General features: G+C 45.4%; 1 protein-coding gene across 1 annotated transcript; it reads left to right on the top strand.

Annotated features, from left to right (window-relative positions):
* Positions 1–5,556: 5,556 nt before the first annotated feature.
* LOC112104870 (cis-aconitate decarboxylase-like) lies at positions 5,557–17,647 on the top strand. The gene is made up of 6 exons (XM_026653383.1): positions 5,557–5,577; positions 6,185–6,239; positions 13,780–13,967; positions 14,604–14,696; positions 15,090–15,295; positions 16,729–17,647. Exons 1-6 carry the CDS (start codon positions 5,557–5,559, stop codon positions 17,645–17,647), a joined length of 1,482 nt encoding a protein of 493 aa, XP_026509168.1.
* Positions 17,648–17,854: the final 207 nt, after the last annotated feature.

The raw sequence follows: 17,854 nt of genomic DNA, 5'->3' as shown, positions 1-17,854 counted from the left end.
ATGTTGGTGTGAGCAAAGGAAAAGTTCTGCAGGCACACGAGGAAAGCGCTGATCACGTTCTAGAGGAGCCCCAGCACCAACGGCTCGCTGTAGAACACGGCCGCAAAACCCTCCGTGCTTGCCATGACCTGTCTTCCTTCCAGACAAAACAATGGCTAATGTCAACAAGTCATATCACTAATCAATCTGTGTGTGTGTGTGTGTGTGTGTGTGTGTGTGTGTATGTATATATATATATATATGATGATGTGGTTGCCCTTTTTGCCTGCGTGGTTGGCCAATATTTGGGGCCTTAGTGGGTTGTTTCCTGGAGGAGAAATTGATGATACAAGTCAGGTATTTCTGTGATGCAATCACAGAGAATGGATATAAAGTCCTGTTTCCCTGAACACAGTAGAAATAAACAGCTATGGCAGTTTCCTTGCTCAAGCCTGCCTTTTCAAGTCTGCTGCTCCTGTGCCCCCAGAAGCTGGGTCTCTCTGCTCCCTCTCAGGGCCATGCTCACCACTGCTTCTCTCATGGTCTGCTGGCTGTCTCTTGGCTCTATGACTCTCATACACACTTTATACCAAGCAATCTCCTAGACCCTGCGTTTGTAACCAGTCTCAGGGAAACCCTTCAGAGCATATGGCTTAGTCCAGCTCTGACTTTGCAATGCCACCCATTGCTTTGGGCAGTAGCGTCTATCCTACTACTAGCTATCTTATTCCATAAGTGGGCTTAATTGTTCCTTCCATTTAGCCTGAAAGAAGCGTGGTTACCACACCCATCAGGTTTAACCAGGTCTGTGGTTATGTATAGATCAAACACCCACTTGAGGGCAGCCATTAACCACTTCCAGGAGAACAATGTAATATTTGTCAAAATGAGCCACTATTTCAGCTCCGGAGAAGTTTTGAAGTCAGGTCAAAGGAAAAATCCTGGTTCAGTCTTAACTGGGGAGCAAAGCACTTTGGAAAATTAGCTCATCTATTCAGGAGTTTAAATCAAGATTTAGGAGCCTAAAATTAGAGTTCTATTTTTGAAAATCGTGGCCTTAACCTCTCTGTATCTCAGTCCCTCACCTTTAAAATGGGGCTTTTACTCCCCTGCCTCCTGGGGCATTGAGGATAACGCCACTAAAGCTTGGTAGTCGCTCAGGCCCAGATCCTCAAAGGTATTTTGGTGCCTAACTCCCATGAAGTTCACTGAGAGTTTGGTGCCTAAATACCTTTGGATCTGGGCCCCAGATATTATAGTGATGGAGGTCACAGAAATAACTTGATCAGTATGTGGCATCTGTCTGACACGATGTAACCCAATCCTGTTTTACAAATAACAGGAAGCTTTCCTGGAAGTATTTTTGGGAAGCAAGATCAAAGCAATACAGAATCCTCTTTGAGAACAGGAGCGGCTGGGTTTGGTGGTTGTACAGCACCTAGCACAATGGGGTCCTGGTACATGACTGCAACTCCTAGTTGCTACTACAATATAAATAATTATAATCCCCATGCAGTTCAGAGCTTCTTGGTTCTAACACTGTCTCAATCCTACAGAGAGAGCCTCTTCATTCCCTTGATTATCGATTCCTCTTGTTTTGACTGTTATAGTCATGATAAACCCATCATGAGTGAGCTGGGGCTGAGAGTTAAATTCTCATTCTGAGCTGTGAGCTTACAGTACCTTGTACAGTGCTAGTGTCTCTGTCTTTCCCCACGCCCCCTGCCCCTTTCAGCTGGAATTTCCCAGCTCCTGGTGAGTAACGGTTATATTTCAAACCCAGAATTTCCATTCACCTGCACGTCTCAGTCTCATGAACAGGAGTTTGTTCTGTGGAGGTTTCCTCAGGACACAAAGCCTAAAATAAAATCCCCCACTTTTTAAAAATTATTATTGTTTTTAGAGCAGTAAGTGACCTTAAAGAGCTGGCAGTGGGAGAGGTGGATGGTATCCCGTTCCCAACCACTTCCAAAAATGCCTCTTGGAAAGAATGCAAAGAAAGCACAGCTGCTATTGATACAAGAAGAGAAAATAGCATATGGCAGATGCTTCTCTAGGGCAAGGAACAAGCAGGGAAAATTGAATGACTTTAGGCTCCCCTTTGGCCCCAATTCAGCAAAGGTACTTCAGCATGTGCCTAACTTTAAATGTGTGAGTATCTCTGCTTCCTGAACTGATGCCTCAGTGCTATTGCAACGATTGGAACGCTGGCTTAGTGCGCTGCACAAAAAACTCATTTTTCTTCCCTCTCACACACATTACAAGGGCTCGTATTTTCACAAAATCAGGGAACTAAGTACAGATGGACCAGCCTGGATGCAATAAACACTGCACAGATCTTTACCTAAAACTCTGACTCAAATCTGCGCCCAAAACTTTCATGAAGTTTGAAAAAAAAAAACCTTGGTTAACATTTTAAAAATAGCTCCCTCCCTCCCCCCTTTTTGTCCTTTTATGACCTTGTAATCATTCTGTTAATTATTTAATTATAAGAAAGATAGACCTCTGCATGAGTGTACTCTTATAACAGAAAGCATTTCAAGGTCCCGTTTCAAGAAAGCATCTTGGTTCAGGAAGAGTGCTTACACACATGCTTAACTTTAAGCAGGTGCTTAGATGCTGTCCTGAATTGGGATTGAATGGGGGGAGGGATAGCTCAGTGGTTTGAGCACTGGCCTGCTAAACCCAGGGTTGTGAGTTCAATCCCTGAGGGGGCCACTTAGGGATCTGGGGCAAAAATCAGTACTTGGTCCTGCTAGTGAAGGCAGGGGGCTGGACTTGATGACCTTTCAAGGTCCCTTCCAGTTCTAGGAGATAGGATATCTACACTGCAGCTGGGAGTGTGCTTCCCAGCTCAGGTAGACAGGCATGTGCTAGCTCTGCCTGAGCTAGCATCCTAAAAATAACAACATAGCCAGAGGTAGCACAGGCAGTTGCTTGGACTAGCCACCTGAGTACAAACCCACCTGGAGCTGAACCACAGAGTTAGGCTCCTCTAGATGTTTTGGTCTGAAATAGATCAAATCTGGTGGCTTTCCAGGCATGCTGCAAAAGGCATTTGTTTGATAGGATGTCTAGAGAAAGCTGAGGGTATGATAAAGTATGATAAAGGCCCGCTGAGTTCTTGTAGAACTGATTTTAATGCAGCTGAGAGTTAATTTACTGTTTAATGAATTATGTTAGGGAGGCCTAGAGCTTGGCAAGTTGTCTTTATAATTTTTAAATCCAAATAAATAAATAAAAGTTCTTCTTCTCCTCTCTGTTTGCCGTACAGGTGAGAAGAGGATCACAGATGACTTCTGAGTGGGATAATTTACCAGCTTGTGGGAAGAGGTACCCCAAAGTGTTACTTCAGGTCCCCATGCAAGGGAGTGGAGATGGAAAGGGAGTGGGAGGAGGTACACGGAAATACAGGAAACGAAATCTGCCATTTATGTGTGTATAACAATCCTCTTCATCCCTTTTTCAGGTTCCTAGGGCTCCCCATTTCTACATCTATCTAATGCTGAGAGACCAGCATTAGGTAATAGAGACTAGTCCTACCTCTGCATCACACACCATATGGCATGTTGATATTCACCCAAAGCACTAGACACCTTCTGTCACTCTTTCCATTAGATCATACTGTCCAGGATACAGCATAAAGAAAGACCTGGGCTGGTCTTAGGGGTATGTCAAACAAGTGGCTTCATGGAAACATTAGAGGCACTTGCTGATTCAAAGAATGTCCAGGGTCACTAATCACTGTTCTCCCTTTCATTTAGGACAGCCACTGCCTCTGGCACTTCCTAAGTACCTGTTTCTCTGCCTGTACATCAGTAGTGTTGATAATATCTCTGCTTGCTTTCTAATGCACCATAGTGAGGATGGGGTTCCCAGAGCATCTCTCCTCTGAGCTAAAGTCAGAAAGTTGCATTTTGTGAGTGAAAACCTCAGCCACAAACATCCCCAACTTTGAACCCAGATGGGTTTGATACAGTTTAGTTTTCTATAGTGAGGGTATCTTTGGCTTGCAGGCCACATAGCAGCAAGCATCCCCTTTATGCAGTGCATGGGCTACCCAGATCGCCACCTCCCCAGTTTAGACAGCCCATACTGTTGTCCCTTAGCTTGCCATCTTTATGATAAGAATCTCCTCTTCCTTTCCCCCTGTCCTTCTCTATTACATCTCGGCAGCCTCATTTAGTTCAATGGCATTTCACAAATATAACACAGACCTGTTGCTTGCTGATAAGCCATTGCAAACAGTATCATCCTTGAAGGAAAATGTAATGACACAGGGTCTGCCACCATTACTAGTGAGTGGCACCTTACTGGACTGCACTGAAGAAAATGGGATGCTCATGAAATATTGTACATCTATGCAAAGATGAATAGAAGAGCATAAAATATCATCAGACACATTTTAATTCCAGTGAAATTTTGTTTCACTGTGGGACACTTATCTCCAGTGACTGTTTGCTGCCATTTTATATCATGCCATCATAAAGATAATGACATTTTATAGAGCTATGCAAAGACGTGAAATGAAACCATTTCTGGGTAATTACATGACAGGGGTTTAACGGTGCACAGCAACACTATACAACAGTTAAAAAAAGAAGTACGTACCATGACCCAGATCTTCAACTGGTATAAATTAGCATGAAGTCAACCGAGCTACATTGATTTACACTAACTGAGGAGCTGGCCAATGGTAGATGTTTGATATTGAATTAAAGGTTATCTATGTGTCATACTGTGGAGTTAATCATTGTGTTAAATTAGCACTGTATATATAATAATTTGTTTAATATGAAATTTTCCCATATTCCATTTGCCTCTGGGACCAGTGAAACAAAATTTCATTGACCTGAAGTACAGACATGACTACTTGTTAAATAGGAATAAAGTGTTCAAAAAATCCACAATAATGTACAACATAAAATAGATTTGACTTCTAGATGAATCTGCTGATGAACCTGCAGAGCATCAAAAGGTAAAATGGAAGCGCTTATGATGGAAAGAAACAGAATTATGAGACGATGAAGGCAAATAACAAAACAGAAAATAATACAATAAAACCTGCAGCAAAGAATAGCTCATATGAAACCTATGTCTCTCATGCATGAGTTACCTGCAATGAAGGTACTTCAGCTGAGTGGCAGCAAACTTTCCTCTACCTATCATTTCCTGGTAAGTAACAGTTTTATAGTTCTCATCAGAGAGTAGGAGGAGTCAGGGCAGATTACTTCACACATTGATACCTTTGGTATTTTAAAAGCTGAGTTTTCCTTGAATTCAGTCACTCCTTTATTGTCCTAGCTGTTTTTTTTTCTTAGTATTTCCTGAAAAGATAGGGGTTTTCCTTCAATCTACTGCCCCACAACTGGAAAAAACCACAATATGTAGCCCCTACCAGCCCAGCTGCTGATGTCACCAGTCTTGAAATTCATTTGTAGACAAACGCAAAGGCAAAATTCCAATGGCTTTGGAAGGGTATATAAACCCTGACACCAAACAGACACCTCTACCATCGCTTGAGGAGACCTTCCCAGTGCTCAAGAGAAATCAACAGACACATTTAGAACCATCAGAATGGTCTACTCAACTTTACAGGTAATGCTATTTCATGCTGAAAATCTATCCCTAGCTCATTCAGTTGTTTAGGATGTTTGATTTTAATTAGGTTTTGGGGAGCTCCTCAGCTGGTTTAAATTGTCATAATTCCACTGACTTCACTGGATCTATGATCATTTAATTTTACACTAACTGGGGGTCTGACCAATGTTTAAAAAATTAGCTGGTTTTCATTGACTCCTTTTTGACCTACTAAAATGGTCCATGTTTTATCTATTTCTTCAATGTATTCCATGTATTTTTGTATAGGGGTATAATGTTTTTATGAATGATCTGTACTTCATATTCTTAATATCTATTCAGAATTTGTCCTGTTCACAGTTGTAAGGGCTTGCCTGGCAGTTCTGAATCTTAAAACTTTATCCTGCAAATTCCAACAGAGTGCTTCCTTTCCCTGATTGTTCTTGGCACCGTTAACGGACTGGTTTCTAGTTAGCTAACAGCTTTGGAACAGCGTTCAATTTACCTACTTCTTGTTTGAACTGTCAGTTTTTTACAACTCAGGATTTACAATGCAAGCAATGAAAGTGTTCTTAAAATGCCTGGTTGCTTTATATGACAAACAGTATCTTTCTCTTGTCTCTAGAGATCCCAGAAGGTTTTAGCAGCTTCCCGACAGGTACACAAAATTTCTGCTCAAGGTTTGTATCTCTCAGTTAAAGAAATGTTTTTCTTTCTCTCTTTTTTTTAAAGTCTTCTGATATGTCAATATGTAAAAATAATTGACAGGAACTGGGTTAAACTTAGAAAAGTCTCTTAAATTCTTGGAAGACAAAATGTATTAATTATGATTATTATTATTGTTATGATTTCACTTAAAGACCAGCTTAAGTAAATTATTATTACATTTCAAGCTGAATTAACATGAACAAAATAACATATAGGTAAATAAAGGTGATTATCAGCCCTGTATCAAAACACACATTTACCTATTTTAGAGCCAAATTATGCAATTTTTAGTTAGGCAGAGCTCGCACTAACGTCATAGGGAATCTTGCCTGAGAAAGGACTATGAATATTTCACTTGTACTATAACCATGTACTTAAATGTTTAAATGGTAACTATCCTATCCTATCCTATGCTCCTGCATTGTCATTTATTAAATATTTAATCTAGGACTAGTTATTAAAATTGTTTAGAATAATTCACTATGTGGTCCTACTCATTTGTATGATCCTGTTATTCTATTCCCAGCTACAGTGGTATAAATCCAGAGTTCCTCCACAAATGTCAGAGAGCAGAATTTTTTTTAAGTCCTAGAGAGTCTCATAGTTGGTCATTTTACCTTTTTTCATGTTTACACTAGATGTAACAAATGTTGATCAAAGAAAGTGACTAAATAAAAAAATACAGTAATTAAAAAAAAATCCATGCACAACCATTGACTCTAGCCAAGTCTAAGGGTATGTCTACACTACGAGGGTAGTTCGATGTTACTTAAATCGAATATGTGTAATCGATATTGCAAAGTCGAACGTGTGTGTCCACACCAAGGAGAGTAATTCGACTTTGTGAGTCCACACTAACGGGGCGAGCGTCGATATTGGAAGCGGTGCACTGTGGGCAGCTATCCCACAGTTCCCGCAGTCCCCGCTGCCCATCGGAATTCTGGGTCGAGCCGCCAATGCCTTCTGGGCAAAAAAATGTGTCGTCATCCGTCCGTCACTAACGCCCTCCCTCTCTCCATGAAAGCGCCGGCGGGAAATCAGTTCGCGCACTTTTCTGGTCAGTGAGAGCGCGGACGCCACAGCACTGCCATCATGGATCACGCTGCGACCATCGCTGCACTTGTGGCCGTTCTCAACACCTCGCAGCTTATCATACACCTTACCCTGAGGCAGATGCAGAGTAACCAGGCGAGGAGGCTACGACACCGCTGTGATGGCCTGAAGTCGGAGAGTAGCACAGAGCTGTCAGAAACCACGAGCCCCAGCGCCCAGGACATCATGGTGGCAATGGGTCATGTGGATATTGTGGAACGGCGATTCTGGGCCCGGGAAACAAGCACGGACTGGTGGGACCGTATAGTGATTCAGGTCTGGGATGAATCCCAGTGGCTGCGAAACTTTCGCATGCGGAAGGGGACTTTCCTCGAACTTTGTGAGTTGCTGTCCCCTGCCCTGAAGCGCCAGAATACCAGGATGAGAGCAGCCCTCACAGTTGAGAAGCGAGTGGCCATAGCCCTCTGGAAGCTTGCAACGCCGGACAGCTACCGGTCAGTCGCGAACCACTTTGGTGTGGGCAAATCTACCGTGGGGGTTGTTGTCATGCAAGTAGCCAAGGCAATCGTGAAGGTACTGCTCCCAAAGGTAGTGACCCTGGGAAACGCGCAGGTCATCATAGATGGCTTTGCCGCGATGGAATTCCCAAACTGCGGTGGGGCTATCGATGGGACTCACATCCCTATCCTGGGACCGGACCACCAGGCCAGCCAGTACATCAATAGAAAGGGCTACTTTTCAATGGTGCTGCAAGCACTGGTGGACCATCGGGGACGTTTTACAAACATCTACGTCGGATGGCCGGGCAAGGTTCATGACGCTCGCGTGTTCAGGAACTCTGGTCTGTTTAGACGGCTGCAGGAAGGTATTTACTTCCCAGACCACAAAATAACTCTTGGGGATGTGGAGATGCCTACAGTCATCCTCGGGGACCCAGCCTACCCGCTAATGCCCTGGCTCATGAAGCCCTATACTGGCGCCCTGGACACAGAAAAAGAACTGTTCAACTACCGGCTGAGCAAGTGCAGAATGGTGGTGGAGTGTGCTTTTGGCCGTCTCAAAGGGAGATGGAGAAGCTTACTCACTCGCTGTGATCTCAGTGAAACCAATATCCCCATTGTTATAGCAGCTTGCTGTGTGCTCCACAATCTGTGTGAGAGCAAGGGGGAGACCTTTATGTCGGGGTGGGAGCTAGAGGCAAATAGCCTGGCTGCTGATTACGTCCAGCCAGACAGCCGGGCGATTAGAAGATCCCAGCGGGACGCCCTGTGCATCCGGGAGGCTTTGAAAGCTAGGTTCCTGAGTGAGCAGGGCAACCTGTGACTTTTCAGTTTGTGGACAGAAAAGCTGAACCTGCCCCCGTTTCTTTACCCAGTTCATTTTGACTATACTCTCTAGTTACATACCCCCTTCACCCCCTTCCCCTTCCCAAAAAATAAAATCATTTCTATTTTGTTAATGAACACCGTTGTCTGTATTGCTGTTTTCGCGGGAATGTTTTAAACCGGGGACGCAGACTGTGGCGGGGGGCGGGTTTAGTGTTCTGATGCAAATGATGCTTCTAAACTCCCGGAATGACAGGCTCCGCACTGGTGCACTGGTTATTTCAATGGAGCCTGCCAGCACTCCTGGGGGGGACTGCGTGTATGTGTCGGCTATGTGACTTTCTGGCAGGGGGGGTAGGGTTACATATCCCCTGCTGCGTGGATCTGTGAGCCAGGATAAGGACCGCTGCATAAGATCTGTAACTGCCCTCCTCCGCCACAAAGTCACTGAGCAACCCCCCCCCCCCCAGAACATGAAAACCACCTCCCAGACTGACCAGGGTAACCAGTGACTGCACTGTGTATGTGTCCTGATGCTGGACCTGACACCGCCTCTGTACCCTGCTAAAGGTCACTGTCCTGTCCAATTACCAAGCCCCTTCCCCCCCTCCAGACAGACTCTCCCTCAAAAGAACCTGACTGAAACAGTAATGAACAGAAACAAACATTTTATTGTGAACCACACATGAAACGTGGGGGGTGAAACTTGGACGGGGGCTTGTGTGAGGTGGGTAGGAAAGGACTTATCAAATTTTGTGGAATGTCAGCCTTCTAGTGCTAGAGCAGTCTGCAGGGGTTGACTGAAAGTTTTAACGGCCCTTGCCGCCCCTCCTTCTTTGGACTTTGGGTGAGGGTGGTGTGGGACTTGGTGGCGGGTGAGGGCGGTTACAGATAGACTGCAGCGGGGCTCTGTCCTCCTGCCTCCGGTCTTGCAGAACATCCACAAGGTGCCGGAGCGTGTCCGTTTGCTCCCTCATTAGTCCAAGCAGCTTTTCAGTAGCCTGTTGGTCCTCCTGACGCCACCTCTGCTCCCGTTCCATGACTGCTCGGTGCATTTGTGACAAGTTCTCCCTCCACTGTGTCTGCTGGGCTGCCTGGGCTCGGGAGCAGCCCATTAGTTCTGAGAACATGTCTTCACGCGTCTTCTTCTTCCTCCGCCTAATCTGCGCTAGCCTCTGGGAGTGTGCTGACAGGCTGGGTTGGGAGACAGTCGCAGATGTGTCTGTGTGAATTGTAAAAAGGGAGTGAATTCCTGAGACAGATAAATGAAATTGTACACAAAGAACCTAGTCTTTCTCTGTGAACAAGACCATGCACTGCACCTCTCACATGCGCACTCAGGACAAGGTCGAATTTTCGGCCCTCGCCTTCAGTGCCTGTGGACTTGCGGTGGTCTTGGAGTGATCTAAGAAGCGTGGCTGGAGACCTGAACTTCTGGAGCGGGCAATCATGGTAAGTCGTAGACTTGTGGCTGCTTAAAACTCTATTAGTAGCACTGGCCTCCTTTCACATTGAAAGCAATGCCAGTCTCTGCTGCCAGCAATCAGGACAGCATCAACTCTGCCCCTGTCCCACCCCCTCGCGGCTGTCTCAGGGAAAGATCCCTGTATGCTGCCCCTCTCCCTCCACCGCGTGGCTGTAAAGCAGTCCCAATACTAACATTCCCCTCCCTAATTCAAAGCAGGGCGTCATGAGCGACATCACCCTCCTGAGGATCTCGGACACCCAGAAGGAACGCATGCTGAGGGAAAGCATGCAGAAACCGGGGCCGTATGCTGCCATGCTATGTCGAGCCATGATCCCGGAGTACTTGATTGTGGTGTGGCGGGGACACGTGTGCTACCACGGAGGGCCCAGTAAGATCGCCCTACCTGATAAACAGGCTGGAAATCTACCTCCACGAGACCTACGAGGAGTTCTCCTACGAGGATTTCTCATCAATCCCCGGCCATATTGACCGGATTTTCGCCTAGGTGCACTGGGACTATAGAGTGGAGCGTCTTGGGCCGCAGAATCATGAAGTACCGGACATTGTAAAATTTTTTAAAAATACTTGGGACTAAATTGTGAAGAGCCTAAGGCAGACAAATCATGAGAAACCCTTTGTTACCATTGTAAATATTCCAGTTTTGTAGCAGATAATTTTTTACTTGTTTACAGCACTTTGATAAAAACACATTGTTAATAGTATGAATATTCCCGTTCTGTTCAAAATAAATGTTTACATGTTTACAGCACTTACTGCTTGATCCTTCCCCTGATTCTGTGTCCGGGGTAAGGGATGGGGACGGTTGGTACGGGATCTCGGTAAGGGTGATGAAGAGCTCCTGGCTGTCGGGGAAATCAGCGGTGCCAGCGCTGTCGACTGCCTCGTCCTCCTCATCTCCTTCTTCATCTTCCCCATCCGCTAACATGTCCGATGAGGAACCGGCTGCGGACAATATCCCATCCTCAGAGTCCACGGTCACGGGTGGGGTAGTGGTGGCGGCCGCACCCAGGATGGAATGCAGTGCCTGGTAGAAACGGGATGTGTGGGGCTGGGATCCGGAGCGTCCGTTAGCCTCTTTGGTTTTTTGGTAGCCTTGTCTCAGCTCCTTGATTTTCACGCGGCACTGCGTTGCATCCCGGCTGTAGCCTCTCTCTGCCATGGCTTTAGAGATCTTCTCGTAGATCTTAGCATTCCTTCTTTTGGAGCGCAGCTCTGAAAGCACGGACTCATCGCCCCACACTGCGATGAGATCCAAGACTTCCCGATCAGTCCATGCTGGGGCCCTCTTTCTATTAGATTGCACGGCCATCTCTGCTGGAGAGCTCTGCATCGTTGCCACTGCTGCTGAGCTCACCTCGATGTCCAAACAGGAACTGAGATTCAAACTGCCCAGACAGGAAAATGAATTCAAATTTTCCCGGGGGTGTGGCTGGTCAGAGCATCCGAGCTCGGACTGCTGTCCAGAGCGTCAACAGAGTGGTGCACTGTGGGATAGCTCCCGGAGCTATTAGCGTCGATTTCCATCCACACCTAGCCTAATTCGATATGGCCATTTCGAATTTAGCGCTACTCCTCTCGTTGGGGAGGATTACAGAAATCGATTTAAAGAGAGCTCTATGTCGAACTAAATGGCTTCCTGGTGTGGACGGGTGCAGGGTTAATTCGATATAACGGCGCTAAATTCGACATAAAAGCCTAGTGTAGACCAGGCCTAAGCTATACGGCCTTTTTATTAACCTCTTATTTTTAAAGAGCTCATATCACAGATGGGGGGGGGGGAGAGGGGGAAATGCTGCTGTCAATATTTATATACTGATGGGAAGGTGTATAGATATTACTTTACACTGAATTCCCAGAGGACATTTTCCTGTTGTGAAGGAAGCTATCAGAAATTTCTACTGAAATGCAGCTACAGTCATGCTTTTCCTATTATATCTACAGTGTTGCTTTGCATCATTGCTTCCCTGCCCTTTAGTGAACTGATGCTTTATTTGTACCATGCATGGGATGCACTCTAGATATATGGAGGGGATACAAATGTGTAAGGCAGAGGTTTGCAAACTGCTACATGTGGTAGGTTCATAGTGCAATGTTTTATACAATCTCTATAAATGTATGAATCACTGATGAGACTCACAGCTGTCTTCACAAGTGGAATATGAGCCTCTGGATTTGAGTGAGACTCATACATATTTTTAGACAAATTGTGGGTCAGTTGCCATGATATTTGAAAGTGAAAGTTTCAAATGTGACTTTACTCCACATTAGAGCTGTTCAAAACCATTTTGACTGAACAGCATTTAGTCGACAAACGCAATTTTGTCAAAATCCAAATGTTTTATGGGAACATATCAATCTTGATGAAATTTTCAATTCATTTAAATAATGTTGAAATGTTTCATTTTGACTTTCTCATTTAGAACCATTTCATTTTGACTTTGGTCTTATATTAAAATATTAATTTCAGTATTTCAAAATAAAATCCCTACAATTTTAAAATAAAATGTTACTTTCAATATAATAGTATGTTTGTAAATGTAATACATTTAATATTTTATATATATATGTATGTAATATTTTACATTATATTGTAATGTTTTGACATTTTTAAAATGAAATGATTCAACATTTATTAAACCAAAACATTCTGATGGTCCCAAATTGAAAATATTTCGGCTTTTCTTTCTGGTTCAGAATGAAAACAAATTTCAAAATGTCAGTTTCCCACGGATTAGAAATTCCACTTTCCAACCTGTTATACTCTAAAATTGAAACAGAAGTAGAAATAGAAATGACAGTGCATGGTGGCTGGATGCCATACTACTTGTCTGGCCGTTAAGATGACCTCATAGACCCGGAGACTGGACTCCCCCCTCCCAAACACACACAGGCAAGCATGTGTGCACACACAGACACAGACACACACACACACACATACACATTTGGGCAATTTGAATCTATTTCCTCAATTTAGGCTTGTTCCTGCCTGGAGATGAGAGCTCTGGCCTGAACCAGCAAAGCACTTAAGTAAGTGTTTTCTGTTACATGGCGCCATTGACTTTAGTAGGGCTATCATGGCCTTCAGTGCTTTGCTGGATTGGTCCAGAGTGCTGAGCACCTTGCAGGATCAAGCCCTTTATGCTGCTCCAAATTAAACCAACAGAAGATGCTGGGTCTAACCCTGCTCTCCTGAAGTCAAGGTAAGTTTTGCCATTAACTCAATGGGAGCAGGACTGAGCCTATTTTATTGAAACATACCTAGTTCATTCACCAGGTAAAGGAGCAGGCATCTCATTTTTCTCCTCTGCCCCACACATGGGAAACTGAGGCACAGAGCTTCTAAGTGATTTGCTGAAAGTCACACAGGGCAGGAACACAAGCTAGGTCTCCTAACTCCTAGGCTTACCTCCTTATCACTAGACCATCCTTCCTCTCAAAACAAGGGCTACAGAGGTTCGGCCACATTCACTCACGTTAGGTAGTGACTCACTCCCTGAGCAACTCCATTGAAAACAATAGGACTCTTTGACAAGCAGGGTACTAGTTCATGGGAGCAGGGGTGGCACAATGGGGCCTACGTGTTAACCCTTTGGGTCCAGTCCCGCAACTTGGGTGATCCTTGCCTCTTTCTACCTAACCCCACAGTGCTGGAGAGGACTGCTGCAGAGGAGACTGTGACCAGCAGCTTTGCATCCTTCATCCATGGAGTCCAGCCAGAGCACCTGTCTGAAGTTGTTCGTCACCGGAGCAAGAGGATGATCCTTGACAGCATTGGGGTTGGCCTTGTGGGCAGCACGACTCGTGTGTTCAATATCGCCCTGCGATATTGTCAGGTAGGAGCAATACCCAACCATGCCCTTGTTGCTGTTAATACGGTACTGCTGTGCTGCCTGGGCAGAGAACCAGCACAAAGTCAATGCAGTGCTTAAGTCTCTTTTTTTATGGCGTAAGTGGGATGTAATCATGCATATCCCTTGCAGCAGGGTGAATTTCGCTTTCAATGCACAAAGTCACAATCATGGGCGCATTTCCCCTGGCAAATGCCGGGAGCTGACACCAAAGCTCTTGCTGCCAACAAATGAATCACAGCTCTTCTCTATGGAACAGCAGCAAGTAACACTGGGAGGGAGAAAACAGGACGTGCTGACTGAAATTAAATTCCTAGAGATCAATTACTGGAAAAAGCCATTGTTGTTTTTGACTTCCCTGCATAAACTGGTAGCAAATTCCTTTGCTAGCCACATACTTTCAGATGTTCAGGTTAGTGTAAAGGGGGAAGAAGTTAAGCCCTTTAATTGAAATTTCATTATGTTTTTATTATGATGAGACTCTGTTTATCTGAGAGGTGCCCATTGCCTGGAATCCCACGTGATGAAAATAGCACAGAGGCAGCACAACTGCTTTAGGTTACTACTCTCAGAATGCAACAGTGCCCTGCTCTCCCTTACTGGATTCTCTCCCTTCTACAGCAGCTGTATGCGTCAAATGCCGTTAGCTCTGTCTATGGCAGGAAAGGGTTAAAGCTGTCCCCTACACTGGCTGCCTTCACAAATGGAATTGCGGTAAGGCTTTCTCTTCCAGAAGAGGCTTTTTAATGGTACAGAATGCTCTGAGATAGCCACACCCCCTGATGTACCTGAAACACCAAACATTGGTACTGGCCCGTCATGTGAATGAGGTATGGGCCTTTTGTGACTGGGACCAGGAGAGGTGATTGGGACCCCGAAGGAAAGTTCATGTGTCTCTGCTCTGCATTCCTGTGAGTGGCACTTTTATCACAGTGCCAGTAAGCACCAATAATTTAATGATGTTGTTATGAAATTCATTATTAATATTAGGAGCTGCATGTGTATTGTGGTTACACCTGGGAGCACCAGTCATAGATCTGGACTCCATTGTGCTAGGTGCTGTACAAACATGATTTTCACCTGGCTGTTGCCTCTCCCCTGTGGCAGGCTCACTCTATGGACTTTGATGACACCTGGCACCCTGCCACTCACCCCTCAGGGGCTGTACTGCCCGCTCTTCTGGCAGCTTCACAGATGCTACCTCCAAGCTCCAAATCCAATGGCCAGGACTTCTTGCTAGCATTTAATGTGGGCATTGAGGTGCAAGGAAGGCTCATGCGTTTCTCCACGGAGGCTCACAATATTCCTAAGAGGTAAATCTACTGTCCTTCAGTGAACAGGGCACAGGGCAGTGCAGCTTAGCAAGAGTTAGCATGCGGCATAGCAAATTAAATCAGAGATTCTGGAGTAGAGCCAGACCCATCCTATGTGTGATTCACTTAGCACTGCAGTTTAGAGGCCACCTTATGAAACTCTTCGGGAATCTACAAAAGAGAGACACTAGCCCAAAACAGCCAGTCTCACTCAGAGTAAATGATATTATAATAAAAAGTCATCTCATCTATAGGTCTGCACGAATAACAGAGTTTTTGGTTAGTTGGTGATTTTGAAAAATAGGGAAAAATTCTTTTCAGGTCAGCCCGAAAACAAACATTTTTGAAATTTTCTGCTGATCGAAAAGTCATTTTTTTTTTTTTTTTTGGTTTTGGGTTGAATGAAACATTTTGCTTTGACAAAACTGAAAAGTTTCATTTCTGTGTTGACCATTTTTTAAACATTTGTTGAATATTTTAAAAATAAAATTAAAGGAAACTAAAAGTCATTTCAATTCAAACAATCAAAATATTTAGAATTTTTTGACTCCCCCCCCCTCCAAAAAATGATCAATTTGGCATAACCAACACAAATTTGCAAATGTTTTGGTGTCACTGAATCTGCATTTTTTTTTTGGTGCTGAAAAAAAGTTTGGGGTGAAAATTTTCCCCAGATCTATTTTAATCAATAGCTACAGTGTGTGGAACAAGGGCTAGTGGGCTTATAAAAGGAGTCAGCGAGGATTCTACAAATTTAGGTCCAAATCCTTGATCAATAATAACTCCCAGTGAAGCCAAACTGCTGAAACTAAGGAACTCATGGTTTGGCCCACACACTTGCGGGGGGTTAGGCATCATTAATCCAGTGTTGCACCTTAAGGACCTCTGATGACCTTACTATAGTCCTCTGTGATGGGGCAAGTGCTAGCTAAGTCTCTAGTTTGTCTGTTGTTCTTAGTGTCCTCAGAGGTTCTGTCACAGAGTAGATCTGTACTGCCAACTCACTCACATCCACCATTAGATAGCAGGGGCGTGGTCTCCTCCCATGTGTCATTGGCACCTGCCAAGTGTGGGTGTGAAACGTCGCCAGATCAGAATGGTAGCATTTGACATCCACTTTGCACTGGTGTGAGCGATGATACCTGGTGCCAGAGAGCGGGGAATCAGGCCCTACGTATTTAGATTCTTATGACTCAAAGCAAAAATGGGATGCCTGGGCTCACTCTGGTGTTTTCCCGCTCCCATAGTAAATCAGCATCAATGTCAGTGGAGCAACAGCTTACACCAGCGGAGGGTCTGGCCCGCTGTTTTGCAATGGTCTTGGTGCCATGGGCATGCCCTTCAGTGGCACTTGGGGGCTCCCTATGCAAGAGGCAGGCAAGCCTTTCCAGCCCCCTGCTGCGGTGAGATCATTGCTGTGGTTTCCCTTTCAGGTTCCATCCTCCCTCTGTGGTGGGCACCATGGACAGCGCAGCTGCCACAGCAAAGCTTCTTTCTCTGAATGTGACCCAATGCGCCCATGCCTTAGCAATTGCTGCCTCCCTGGCAGGGGCACCAATGGCAAATGCAGCCACCCAAGCCAAGCCCCTGCATATTGGCAATGCCACCCGCCTGGGGTTGGAAGCGGCGCATCTGGCTGCCCGGGGAATGGAGGCCAGCCCCCTCATTCTGGATGACATCCCTGAGTGCTCTGGATTCAGTGCGTTCTACGGCAACTATCGGCCCAAACCGCTGCCCCTGCCAGCAAGCAGCCACGAGTTCCTCTTGGAGAAGCAAGACGTCGCTTTCAAACGTTTCCCAGCCCACCTAGGGATGCACTGGATTGTGGATGCTGCCGCATCAGTCAGGAACCTGCTCATCAACTATTCTGGCTCCTTCTCTCCCTCTCTGATCCATGCCATTCTGCTGAGGATCCCAGTGTCCAAGTACATCAATAGGCCCTTCCCAGAGTCTGAGCACCAGGCTCGACACTCCTTCCAGTTCAATGCCTGCACTGACCTGCTGGATGGCGAGGTGGGCCTCAACTCCTTCACTGATGGCTGCATCCATCGGCAGGAGCTGACAGAGCTGCTGGCCAAGGTGCTGGTAGAGCACCCTGAAGACAACATAGCCAACTTCGACAAGATGTATGGGGAGGTAGCACTGGTCCTGGAGAATGGAGATGTGCTGACAGACAGATGTGACACTTTCTATGGGCACTGGAGGAAGCCCCTAAGCAGAGAATCGCTCCTGAAGAAATTCCGATCCAACGCGTCTCACGTGCTCCCAGAGGACAAGGTGAACAGCATCATCACGACAGTGGAAAACCTGGAGAACCTGCCAGACAGCTCCCAGCTGGCCTCCAGCCTGTAAGAACACGATGTTTGATGAGTGAAGCATCATCGCATTGGAACACTAATTCCCTTCTTTCAAGGACAGAATCTTTCTATCATTCAAAGTGAACTGCAGAGCAAAAATGAAGTCCAAGCACAGATTTCAGTGCCTAATGACCCCGATAGCCAGGCTGTGAAAGTATGTGTATGTGTGTGTTTGAGTGAAAGAGAAATAAGTTTTAACAAA

This window comes from Terrapene carolina, unplaced genomic scaffold (genome assembly GCF_002925995.2).
Source record: "Terrapene carolina triunguis isolate 2854851 unplaced genomic scaffold, T_m_triunguis-2.0 Scaffold137, whole genome shotgun sequence".
Classification (NCBI taxonomy): Eukaryota; Metazoa; Chordata; order Testudines; family Emydidae; genus Terrapene; species Terrapene triunguis.
The sequence above is the reverse complement of the archived record's forward strand: the minus strand, read 5'-3'. Positions and strand labels throughout refer to the sequence as shown.

What these genes read in the sequence shown, in the direction of transcription:
- LOC112104870 (XM_026653383.1), top strand. Translation starts at nt 5,557, where the DNA reads ATGGTCTACTCAACTTTACAG. An exon ending in CCTTCACAAATGGAATTGCG is followed by an intron (nt 14,697 to 15,089) that starts GTAAGGCTTTCT and finishes CCCCTGTGGCAG; the next exon opens with GCTCACTCTATGGACTTTGA. An exon ending in GCTCACAATATTCCTAAGAG is followed by an intron (nt 15,296 to 16,728) that starts GTAAATCTACTG and finishes TTTCCCTTTCAG; the next exon opens with GTTCCATCCTCCCTCTGTGG.